This window comes from Callospermophilus lateralis, chromosome 3, assembly GCF_048772815.1.
Source record: "Callospermophilus lateralis isolate mCalLat2 chromosome 3, mCalLat2.hap1, whole genome shotgun sequence".
Classification (NCBI taxonomy): domain Eukaryota; kingdom Metazoa; phylum Chordata; class Mammalia; order Rodentia; family Sciuridae; genus Callospermophilus; species Callospermophilus lateralis.
The window spans coordinates 134,097,890-134,110,897 of record NC_135307.1 but is presented as its reverse complement, the minus strand read 5'-3'; the positions used below and the strand labels follow the sequence as shown (position 1 = coordinate 134,110,897).

The following is a 13,008-nucleotide window of genomic DNA, read 5'->3' as shown; positions in this document are numbered from 1 at the left end:
AGTATTCATGAGGATGGCATAGGTCATGTGCAAATCCTAAAGCAAGGCAAGTTTGTGGTTGCATCCATAATTTCAGCTTTCAGGATGCTGAGGCAGGAGAAGCACTTAAGTCCAGGAGTTCAAAGCCAGGCTAGGCAACACTGTGAGACCCCAACCCAAAATAAAACACACACACACACACACACACACACACACACACTAAATAAATAAATAAATCCTACACCATTTTATGGAAGGGACTAGAGCATCTATGGATTTTGTTATCTGGGGTGGGGAGGTGTCCTAGAACCAGTCGCACATGGATACCAAGGAATGATCTTATACAGCTTTTTAGCTAAGTCTTTGGGTGATGTTGATTTACCCAAATGCTGAATAGGTTATCGTTGTCTTCCTTGTTAAGCAACATAAATGGCTCATAAAGGGCAAGGGGCCCTGCCAAAGGAGTCATTGTCAACACCAGTGTAAGGGTGAGTGGTGAGTCACTACCCACCACTCACCACAGGACTCATCCTAATACCTCCTCTGTGCTGAGGTCCTGTAATATTCAGCTAGTGTCAAACACACACACATAATCTTTAGTTTTTCTAGTGCCCCCAAAGGACAGTAAGGTCTTTGTGTTCATCTTTTTGTATGTTCTTCAAAAGTCACCACTCAGGTTCATCCTCTAGGACATTCTAAAGGCTGAAAGGATGTTTCTAACTTACCACATGGATTCTGTTCTTGTGGCCGCAACTCTCCAGACTTGCCTCTGGACATGGAAGCAGGCTCTGTTGGTTTCTCTCTGCGTGTGAATTTTTTTAATTATATTGGTGTATTATAATTATACATAATAGTGGGATTCATTATTACATGTTCATACATGCATTCAATAGAATGATATCATTTGGTCAATTTCTCCTTGCTTTTGTGATTTCCCCAAGGCAAGCTCTTTTTGGAGACCATGTGAAGAAACCCCAGAGCCTGGAGGACACTGACTTGAGCCGGCTCTACACAGCTACATCCTTGATGCAGATTGATGACAACGTGATGAGGTAGGTCCATGAAGCTGGAGAGGAATGCTCGGGGGTGGGCCGCCAGGCGGGAAGCTGCAGGCCAGCTCTGCCCAGCATAGCTCTTTGCTTTTCCCACTTTAGTGGTAAGGGAATAAGCAGCCAGTGTTTAAAAACAGATTTCACAGAAAAATTCTAATTTCTTGAGAAATAGGTAGAGGGTCTGAGAACTCGTCCTACATGGCATAGCTGACATGAGTTGAGGGGCTGGGTGTGCACACCCTAGTCACCCTCAGTCCTTCCCCTGGCTGTTCCGCCTCAGAACCAGGGCAAGATCAGGTGTCACATAAACCTGCCTTCCCAGTGGAAGGAAAGGAAAAATGAAAAAAAACAAAACATCAAAAATGAAAAAAAAAACAAAGACCAAGAAAGCTGTGTGTGTCAAGCAAAATGGACAGAGCCTCTTACGTTGGGGCCTGGAGACATCTCTGTGTAAGATGCAAACCCTGCCTACTTCACTTGTTTTCTCTCCACCTGCCTGGCCCCTCCTGGTGCCTGTAACACGACCCTCACAGTGTCTTCTTTCCTGCTGCCAGTAGTGTCTGACTGAAGTTGGCCTTAGCTGGAAAAGGTGTGGATCTCTGACCACAAAAGATCATCCTTTTTAAATAATCATTTGATACCTTTGATGTGACCTAAAGCAAACAAGTATTTATCCAATAGATAGGGAGAGAAAGGCCTGAGGACGTGAAAACTTGACTTTTCTTCTTCTCAAGATTTTAGTAGCCTTCTTACACCAAGAAGCCTTGAAATGTGCTTGTTAACAGTTTCTCAAGGGAAATAGACACTAGGAAATTATTGGTATGTTCAAAAAGAGTAGAAGGAACCATACCCCCCCAACACACTTAAGATGGGGCATGTGACTTACTGTGGTGTCTAATAAGAAAAAAAAATTGATTTTAATTTCTCAATTCTTTTTTTTAATTTTTTTTATTGGTTGTTTAAAACATTACAAAGCTCTAGACATATCATATTTCATACATTAGACTCAAGTGGGTTATGCACTCCCATTTTTATCCCAAATACAGGTTGCAGAATCACATTGGTTACACAACCATATTTTTACATAATGCCCTATTAGTGTCTGTTGTATTCTGCTACCTTTCCTATCCTCTACTATCCCCCCTCCCCTCCCCTCCCATCTTCTCTCTCTATCCCATCTACTGTAGTTCATTTCTCTCCTTGTTTATTTTCCATTCCCCTCACAACCTCTTATATGTAATTTTGTATAACAATGAGGGTCTCCCTCCATTTCCATGCAATTTCCCTTTTCTCTCCCTTTCCCTCCCACCTCATGTCTCTGTTTAATGTTAATCTTTTCTTCCCATTCTTCCTCCCTGCTTTGTTCTTAGTTGCTCTCATTATATCAAAGAAGACATTTGGTATTTGTTTTTTAGGGATTGGCTAGCTTCACTAAGCATAATCTGCTCTAGTGCCATCCATTTCCCTGCAAATTCCATGATTTTGTCATTTTTAGTGCTGTGTAATACTCCATGGTGTATAAATGCCACATTTTTTTTATCCATTCATCTATTGAAGGGCATCTGGGTTGGTTCCACAGTCTAGCAATTGTGAATTGTGCTGCTATGAACATCGATGTGGCAGTATCCCTATAGTACGCTCTTTTAAGGTCTTTAGGGAATAATCCGAGAAGGGCAATGGCTGGGTCAAATGGTGGTTCCATTCCCAGCTTTCCCAGGAATCTCCATACTGCTTTCCAAATTGGCCGCACCAGTTTGCAGTCCCACCAGCAATGTATAAGAGTACCCTTTTCCCCACATCCTCGCCAGCACTTGTTGTTGTTTGACTTCATAATGGCTGCCAGTCTTACTGGAGTGAGATGGTATCTTAGGGTGGTTTTGATTTGCATTTCTCTGACTGCTAGAGATGGTGAGCATTTTTACTCATCTTCTCAATTTTTTAAGCCCAAAAGAGAATGTTCTCAACTCTTTGTAAATTTCTTCCTTCATAATCATGTTGGGTAGTAGCGGATTCATATCAGTTTTGGCAACCTCCTCCCAGATCTCTCACCAGTCATACTGGAGGAATAGGATGAGAAGGGACAGATTTCACAGGGACAAAGGTACTGGAGATGATGTCTACACAGCAAGAGTCCCTGATTGTCCAGCCTGAGCTTTCTTGGCAAAAATGTCAAAGACAGCTGGGATAGAAGTGCCCCAGGTTCAATCCTTGTTCAAAAAAAAACTACAAGACTTTCAGGCTGGTGCACTGAAGGTTTTATTAAGTGTCAATTTGTCTCTGATTACTGCTCTACATTTTATTCCCATTTAAGTGACCAATAAGAACTCTTTTGAAAAGAAAGCTCTAGCCTTTGAATTCAGTTTCTCTGTCTATGGTGATTTATAGTTTCATTGATGTTTCAAATGATGTAACATCCACTAATAATTATAGATGACACTGAGTCGTTCCTCTCAGCCAGTTACCATGCTAGTAGCACTTCAGTGCAATAACTATTGTGGCACCATCAAGAAGTTCCTGTTTTCAGACCTATTTTACACAGGATGAACCATTCTCTTGAAGTCACGCAGCAAGTAAGTAGCAGAGCCAGGATTTGAACTCAGATGCCAAAGCCAGCATTCTTGACCCTAAACACTGCTACCTGTTCTGCTGATAGGACAAGTTAATATAGAAACTAGAATGGTAATAAAATCAACTCAGCATTTAGACCAGACTTGGCTGCCTGTGCATATTCTACCAATGTAGTGAGTTAGCGTGAGAATTAGATAATAATCAGCTCAATATTTCCATCTTATGATAAATGTTGTTTTGTCCTTTTTCCTTTTCTTTTTTTTTTTTTCCTTTCTTTTTTGTTATGTTCCAGGAAGTTCCATGGCTATAACTCCCTGAAAGAGTACTATGAGGAAGAAAGCTGCATGAGGTACCTGCACAGGGTGAGTAGACAACACTGGCTCAGAATTTGTGTCACTCCACCCAGCTCCATCCATGGTACAAAAATATACCTCCTAAATTTCCTAGTGGAGGCTCAGCCAGACTCTAGCTGGATCTGTTCTAGTTTTGTACTCTTTTTTTTTTTTTTAATTAAACCAAAGTGTGTCCCTCTGTGACCACCATACACTAATCCCAGAACCACCCCTTAGACCAGGCTGCTCCCAAGTCTGTATGAAAGCCTTTAAAATTGCTGCAACACTCCATTTTTTTCTTAGACTCCCTTTGGTAGTATAATCCTACCCTGTTTCTACCATCATTCTTCATGGGAGCTCCAGGTTTCTTACCATCCTGAACCCTTCTTTTTGGCTATTGTGTATTTTGTTAGTGTGGTACCTAGAACGGAATTCCAAATTCCTGCCGTGATCCAGTGAGTATAGAGTCAAATGGATGTATTTATCAAAATGATGAGGAGCATGTCTGTTGATTAAGTAGACTGGTTTGCATCAATGCATTTTTTTAGCAGCGACAATAAGTGTGTGTATTAAATTTGTGGCCAATCAAAATTCCCACAAATTTTTTGACCTGGCCCATCACCAAGCCAGTCTCTCTTATTCTCGTGGCACAACTGCCTTTTTTATACAATCACAGAACTTCTCATATATCTCTGTCAGAGTCCACCTGCTGGTTTGGCTCACCATTTCCCTAGCTATAGCAGATAATTGTGTATCACAGTTCTGCTATTTTAGTAGCCTTCCCAGCTACTTTAGCATCATCACCCCAGCTTTGGGCATATTTATTTAAGCCATTATATAAATGTTGAGCTGTGTACAGCCAATATCAGAGAGTTCCAGGAGAGCACAGCCATTCACTAGGCATGGCTGTTCAGGAAAATCTGAGTGCCACATCAACACCATTTCCACTCAAATGCAAAAGGAGACCATTGGCTGTTTTGCTAAAGTGGATACTGAATGCAATCCTGCCAAGATCCCCAGCTATTCACCAGCCTACTCATAATTTCAACCTTCAGATTCTTCTGGAAAGTCTCTTTTGTCTGGAGTGGAGTGCACTTCATTTTCCTTTCCCACAGTATAAACCAAATGAGTAGGCACATAACTCTTGGTAAAGTCATTTTTCTGAAATGTGTGACTAATTTGAAACACTGTGAAGACCATTCAGAATTATTTTGACAGTGAATGCTACTCGCCACTCCCCTCTCTTCTTTGGTACCTGAGGACACTGGGAACTTTGCCCCCGCACATACCTGCTGCCAGGTGATGATCACAGTGGCACCTGTAACTCAGCCTACTGCCAGTGAATACCAGGCATCCTTATCCCACCTGTTTAGCAAGTCAATCTGTGACCCTCTTCCTTTTGCTTCAAAGACATGTCTGGTAGTGATTCTGAACCTTAAATCAATGGGATCTGGAAAAGGGAATTGATCATTTCATTCAACTCTTCGTTGTTGTAGATTTATGTGCCTCTCATGCTGGTTAATGCAGCTGATGATCCCTTGGTGCATGAAAGCCTTCTAACAATTCCAAAGGCCCTTTCAGGTAAGTGTTTCTTCTTCTGCTCCCCCAACCACTCAGCAAATTCACTATTCCTTTAGCTCTGGGAACCAACCTCTTCAGGGAAGGACAGTTCATGCCTTTCCTCCAAGTTCTGGAGTTGTGAAGGGCCTAGGCAGAGTATCATTGTTCAGGAGCCAGAACCATCCTTGATGTCCATCACCAAGACAGTTTGGGGGGAGATTCACCTGGTGTTCTGCAGAATTATTGTCTCAGAGTTATGGTTTCATTAAGTAGGAGAGTTTGACTTAAGAGATATTTACATGTAAAATTTGACCTGAAAAGCAAAACCAAAAAAAGCCAGTTCTATTACCTCTGGTGACAGCCTCTCCATCTGCTTTAGGGATAAAAATATAAGCAACTGAAATGGCAAAGAATGTTGCTCATGGAAATGTTACTGTGCCTCATGCGAGCACAGTCTCATTTCGTGCTGAATAAGAAGCTAAAAGGGAAAATAGAGTGCTGGCCTAGCATGCCCAAAGCCCTGGGTTCCATCCTCAGTGGGGTAGGAGAAAGAGAAACCACAGAGAGCTTAGAAGGAGGATTTGATAGGAAATTGCACAGCTACTTTTCAGTGTAATTTCAGATCCTTAGGACATCATCTCCACACTCCTCACTGATGACCACTTGGTGCATGAAAGGGACATTGAAACCATTATATGAATCTTGCAAATATCATATAATAACCAGAAGGAAGAGCTATACCTCTGGTTCTCCCATGACCCTCAGGAGAGTAAATCGTAGAGCAGACAAAGGGCCCTATTACACTGCCCAGGTCGGAGGCTGTGTGTAGGACAAGTGTCATATTGATAAGGAGCTGTCTCCAGTCAACCCCTATCCAACCACAGACTCAACTGCACAAGTGCAACCCACTCAGCCACGTGCATGGCAGTGAGAGAAAGCAACAGCACTTGTCCCCTTCTGGAGCTCTAAGTGATGTTCACAGCGCTAGTGCTGTCACATAGAAACTTACAAAACAGCAACTGAAGAGCAAGACTTAAGTGGGTAAGACTAGAAAACAGCCCTGGAAAGCCAGCCAGGGGGCCCTTCAGTCATTCCCCTGGGAAGACAGGTGCTTCCTGTTAAACTTGGCTGCCCCTGTCTGCCCCATGTACACACATTTTCAGTAGTGGCCTTTACTAGCCTGTGTGGGATCAACCTAAATATGGAATCAGAAAGTCAAGCTCTAGGTCATTAACCCAGAATGGCTATCTAGCATGTGGCATTGGCAGCTCAGGCTTTAACACAACTTGCAGCTTTAAGTCTTAGTCTCAAAGATAAATGAGTGGGATGAAAAATGATTGACTGTTGAATTCTCCTTGTTCTCTAAGAAATAACACTCTGAGTGCTGTGAACCTCTCCTTAGAGTCCGCCCACCCTCAGATTATTAAATCAGAACTGCATTTTAACAAGATACCCCAGGTGGATCCAGATGCACAAAATTAGGAAGCATAACCGAACACCTGGAGCGCTTTAGCAATACCCGTGCCTGGGTTCCCCTTCCTTGCTCATTCTTCTCCTCCCACCCCTGAGTCTCTGATTTAATTAGTCTGGGTGCAGCCTAGACTTAGGGAGCTTGAAAAGCTTCCCAGGTGATTCTAATATGCAGCCAAGTTTGAGAACCACTTAAAAGAGTTTCAAGGATTTCTAAAGCCAGTGCCCGTTCTTCCCAAAGGCGTGCTAGTCCCAAAGCTAGCTAGGTTCCACTGTCTTGGCTGGCCAACTTTGGTGAACAAGGCAGTGAGAGCAGAGGTTAGATGCCCACTTAGGTGATTTTTCCCTGTGAGCAAAGCCCAGGCCATCCCAGCCAGCTCACTCCCCTTCACATCTCCTGCCTGGAGCTAACTAGAGTGCCATAACTCTCTGCCTTTCCCCTGCAGAGAAACGGGAGAACGTCATGTTTGTGCTGCCTCTGCATGGGGGCCACCTGGGCTTCTTTGAGGGCTCTGTGCTGTTTCCCGAACCCCTGACGTGGATGGATAAGCTGGTGGTGGAGTATGCAAATGCCATCTGCCAGTGGGAACGAAACAAGTCGCAGTGCTCCGACACGGAGCAGATGGAGGCCGAGCTGGAGTGAGGCCTCTGGACTCTGGCGCGCTCCAGCGACCCTCCTCTGGAACCCGCGTCCCCTTGCCCGCTGTTTCAGGTCTCCCATCTCCCTAGGTGACCTGGACCTGACCTCAGATCATCAGCGGGGCCCCATCATGCACAGGTGTCTCGAGTAGGAGGCTCTTCCTGGGAGCTCCAGGCTATTTTTGTGCTTAGTTACTGGTTTTCTCCATTGCATTGTTAGCCATGGTGACAAATGACAGGGTTCTCACCCTTCTGTCCGGTTTTTTCAGCTTCTGATTGCTTTTAAGCCAATTACATCTAGTTTCCCTATTAAAAATGTGTCTGAACAGCCATTCTGCTTTGCCAATCAAAAGGCTTTTCCCTGAGAACAGTGAAGGATATATGTCGTTTCGTGGTGGTTGTATGTGTCCTATGTAGACCCTGACAAAAGCTCACCATTCTGGGCCAATGCTGAAGATGTGACTCGGCTTGGGAATCTGGGAGCCTGCAATTCCCAGGCCAGAGTGCAGCCTCTTAAATGGCAAAGGAAATTCCACTTGAGTCACAAGCCAAGTTTCCTCCCTCACCATCCACTAGGACAGTCCCCTCATACCTTGTTGCCACTGCTGAGAGTTGCTTGAGACACTTGTTAAAAATTCAGCCTCCCAGGTCCCTCCCCTTAGAGAGGCTGACTCATTGGGTCTGGGAAGGAGCCTGGAGATTTTAATTTTTGACAAGTGCCCCAAGGGATTCTCATCACGAGGCAAATTTGGGACACATTGTTCTATAGCGCCTTTAAATTAGAATCATCTTGGTGGCTCATTTTATTGAAATTCATCGTCATTGATGTCTCTTTGCTCCCAGGGGCCTCCAGAGCAGCAAGGCCTGTTGCATAGCTGCCCTTGTGTAATCAGTGTAGTGTCCCCACAAAGGACCCTGAGTGGGAGTGGGCCTTTGGGCTGAGCCCTGGCTCTGATTCTCACCTGCTATATGACCCTGGATAAGTCTCTTTGGACTTGAGTCTCTTCGCCTATGAAATGAGGGACTTGGACCAGGTAGATTGCTGAGATGACCACCAGTCCTAAGTTCAATGACAAACTCAGTTTACTGAGCTTTGAGAGAACATCCCTCCAGGCGAGGCTGGGAGCTCTTCTCCCAGGCTAAGCATTTACCTTTCTTTTTCCCTATCCGTCACTCCCCCGCCTCCCACATTTCATATAAAGAGATTTTGGGGGTCTTTTGAGCACTTAATTGTTAACTTTAGTCTTTTTAACCCAGGTCCCTCTAACTCTGGCTTTTGATACTAAACAATTCAAAAGTTGGATCCGAGTTTGAAGAAGAAAGATATTTCCAACCAAAGAGGGTGTTGTTTTGAAACTGGATTTTTAAATGAATAGCCTCTATTTGTTGTTGGTTGGCTAGATCTTTCTGAAATATCTTTTCAAGTGGAAATGTCACTATGGGTTTCAAGTACTTCTTTTCTCCCATCCTGTGGTACTTGAAGATCTAAGAACCCTGTGCTTTGAAAAATCAGCAGTTGCTACCTGGAACTAAATAGAACTATGAGTGAAATTGCCTGAATACTTTAAAAATATATATTTTCTTTGCTGCATCTCCTTTGGCTCCAGGACAGACTGGAATAAGTGGTCTGTGTGGATGTTTAAGGAATAAAGGGAGCCACCTGGGCACCTGAATGCCAGCCCCTGTGGCCACAGTTTGGGCATTGGCCCAAGTGACTGTGACAATTACATCTGTAACCTGAAGTTGTTTTCTGACAATCACCAGATCATCCTAATAACATCAGAAACAGCCATTATCTCAAAAGACTGAGATTACTGTGGTCTTGACTTTGTCTTGGTATAATTTCTCACACTTGCTAAATCCTGTCATTACAACATCCCCCCCCAAGTTGACATTTCTTTAACGCATCTCCTCTTCGTGTTCTTTTAGCACAAATTGGCACTTTATCATCTATGCCTCGATTTGGAAGCTAGTCTTTCTCTTCTGTTGCTTTTCTCTCCACCACCCACATCTGTAATCTGGGTTTAGGGCCATACTTTCATTTCTCAGACTTTTTACTAAAATAGGTCCATCAAGCAATAACTTAATAGGATGGAATCGGCATTTGGAAGTGTGGGGCTCCTTTCACTTGTTTGAGGCCACATCCTTGACCTGCTGTGGAAGTAGTGGCCCAGGGACCCCTCCCTCCAGGAGAAGAACAGTCCTGGGGCCTCACACACAGGAAGAGGGGCGGGGGCTTGTCCCAGGAGCTGGCCTGTATGGCAGGCCTGGGAGCCTCCCACCCCAGGAGAGGCAGGCTGGGGCAGAGCCTTTGTTTGCCACACAGCCGGAATTCCCCACCCCCAGGACTGGGGGGCCACGTCCCAGCTGAAATCTCTTTAGTGTGGAACTCTGAATGGCACTTACATTCCATTTTGGTTCACATGAAATCAACTGAAGCCCTTTATTCAAGCTTCAGGCTCTCAGGCATGGAAATGAGAATATGACTGTGGCTGTCTTACAGGAAAATTCTTGTTTGTCCCTGAATGAGAGCACAGAGGCACTGAATGTAGAGATGCAAACTTGCCTAATAAATGAGGGAGCAGCACTTTATATGTAGGTCATCTTTTCTCCTTTCTCTGGGCTTCCTCGCTTTTTTTCCCAAAGTCATTCCTTTCTGATGATAATGTGAATGCTCTTCTTGCTGTGAAGGTCTTAGCTAGGCTGAAACGAGCCTGGATTTTCAGAAAGTGTTTGAATATTCTATTTTGAAATCAAATTAAGGATATAAATTGCATAGATCTAGACAATTCTGTGGCAGGAATAATATGTCAGAAACCAAGGGAAAGAAGCACCCCACTCTTCTCCAGTTGTGCTCCCTGCTCCCCCCACCCCCCAGATAATTTAAAGACGTTGCTCCCAGTCAAATTAGTATTGCCTGTCTTGAAAAAGTGCATTGGGTCTCTTTGATACATGTATGTTAAAAGGGAGTTCAACAGACTCGAAGAAAACCTTTTCTCTCTTTTGCGGTGAGTTTGCACCAATGATTCCAGACCAGAATGAAGATAGAGAGTTATTTGTTATTACAATATTCTGTTAACTTCTCTGCAGCCTTTTAGGCCTAAGGGAACCTTAGGCCCCACCGTGAGAGTGGAAATACACTAAAAAGGAATGTTCCTTTCTTGACCTGGTATTAGGGAACCAGAGTCCAGGAGACCTAGCTTCTCATCCCTAATGTCTCTGATTCACATTAGACAAGTGGGCAAGTCACTTCACATGCCTGAGCCTGTCACCTCATCTTAGGCCATCCTAAGATGACTTCATTTACATATCATTTGCCTGATCTTTGTTGAACACTTGCCTGAAGTTGGCCTCTTCAAGCCCTTGCAGGTAGAAACAAACAGCCTGTCATCGACTAAAGCTTATTTGAGGGGACTTGAATGAGGGAGTTTGTGCATTCAGCTTTTCCTGGTTAGGCCCCTGGATAGCTTCTAAAGCCCTGTATCTCACTGGCTTCTCTCCCAAGGGGAGTTGTCATCTCAGTATCCTTGCTATTCTAAGGGCAGTCTCATGACTATGGCAGGTGCTGGCCATCAGGATGAGGACAATAACTCCATCCTTCAGTGTGATCAGGCAGAGCATGGAAAATGCCCAGGGCAGAAGTCCTTCCTGCCCAGGCTCTTGTCCTATCCCATAGTCTTCACTGAAGTGAACTTGTGGGCAGCTGAGCTTCTGACATCAAATGAGAGTTCTCTTTGTAACTAGGTGACTTGAGATGGATTTTGCCAGCTCCAAGGAAATGATACGTGTGTTCTTGTTTGTGTTTGCCAAGCACACAGGTGTCCCAGATGTGAGAGGCTTTTCCTGTGGCCTTGACTTAAAGTAAAGACCATTGTAACACCACATCTAGTGTCCTGACACTCAAAGAAGACATGAAGGATTCACGTCTTCATCCTTTAGGAAGGCAGGAGAGTCATAAGTGTAAGCATTTTGCTGCAGCATTCTGTCACAGTATCATCTGGAATTATTTTCTTTGCCCAAAAGCCTTACCACACCTGTAGAAAATCCCCTAGTATTACAATATCATGGTGGAAGAATTAAAATTCTTCTGCTATGGAATTTTGAAACAAAACCAGAAAGTATCCTCAAGTGTCCTGCAGGCTCCTTATTATGTTCTGTCCCCACCTCCCACCCCTCAACAATAGACATGATCCAGATGGGCCCAAACCCCTCATCTCTGTCATATGTCTTCTTTGGATTACTTGGATGCTCCAAAAAGTCATGAAAAGTGGCCTGCCTGTGGCATGTAGAGGCCAACCAATTGGGACAAATTTTCCTTCCACCTGTTAGCAGAGGGAAGTACTCCATCCTTCATAAACTAAGATTGTTTTTGCCAAATTATATTTGAAGCTGAGAAAAGGAGAAAATAACCTGGCTGGCAGAGAAAACTGGAAAGCCATCCATAGCAAAAGCTGCGCCTGCATCACTGCTACTGCTGCCTCTGGGTGCTGCAGCCAGCATCCTCCATCATGGCTTTTGAATTCAGGCCATGGAGTCCAGCTCCCCATTCTCAGGCTCCCAGAATAGACGCTACCCTTTTGGAAGAGTCAGTCCACCATGTTTTCTGAACCTTTTTCCAGGCATATGCTGGTAGAGCTTTCATGGATCGCTAATAAATAAGCTGAAGTTAATTTCTCACTGGTGGATTAAGTCAAACATTCTGAGTTTCACAAAGTTCTCAGCTTTTAACTAGAACTCCTATCAATTAGTAATGAAATCCATAACTACCTTCTCTCCCTTTTGGTCCCCATTAGCTAAGAAATCCACTATTGCCTAAGTTGGGGACAGACCACTTATAGCATCTGCAGAAATACCCCTAGTCTCAATGGGCATTCTCCTCCCAGACCACTCACATCCAGCAGCCAACGGTCTCCTAGAATAATTGCAACCTGCTTGGTCCCAGTGCCAACCACTTCTCTCCCAGGCTGGCCATGTAAGTGGACCAAGTTCCTGGGTGTTAGGAGTTGGATTTTTTTTTTTTTTTTTTTTTCCATTCTGGCCACTTTAGTTTTCCTAAAGCACAAGTCCATGTAGAATCCTGTCACCTTTCCAACCAGTTCCAGATGGTCTGGGTCTCTCCCACTGCCTCAGGAAGACCTTCACTGTACCTGAGCTTCTGATTTCTGCCACTGCAGCTGCCTTAGTGGGGGTGGGGGAGGGGGGTGGGGGGGGCGCCAGTTTGCATCTCTCTTTTTCCTGGTTAGATTCGGTTCAACCACATTCTTCTGTTGGCAGATCTGCTTCAGATTGATTTTTGAGAACCATCACTTTCACATTCCTGATTCTGGTTCATTTTGTTTTGTTTTGTTCTCTTTGGGTTTTCTGAAACTTTTAAATGCTGCCCTGAAAATACTGTATTTTTGAGTTTG

General features: G+C 44.1%; 1 protein-coding gene across 1 annotated transcript in view; it reads left to right on the top strand.

Annotated features, from left to right (window-relative positions):
• Abhd2 (abhydrolase domain containing 2, acylglycerol lipase) overlaps nt 1–12,779 on the top strand; it is a 102,011-nt gene extending 89,232 nt beyond the window's left edge. The window contains exons 8-11 of the mRNA XM_076851374.2: nt 921–1,031; nt 3,892–3,961; nt 5,428–5,512; nt 7,408–12,779. Coding sequence (XP_076707489.1) covers nt 921–1,031; nt 3,892–3,961; nt 5,428–5,512; nt 7,408–7,604 — 463 coding nt within the window. The 3' untranslated portion in view covers nt 7,605–12,779. The remainder of the gene's footprint in view (nt 1–920; nt 1,032–3,891; nt 3,962–5,427; nt 5,513–7,407) is intronic.
• The last annotated feature ends 229 nt before the right edge of the window (nt 12,780–13,008 follow it).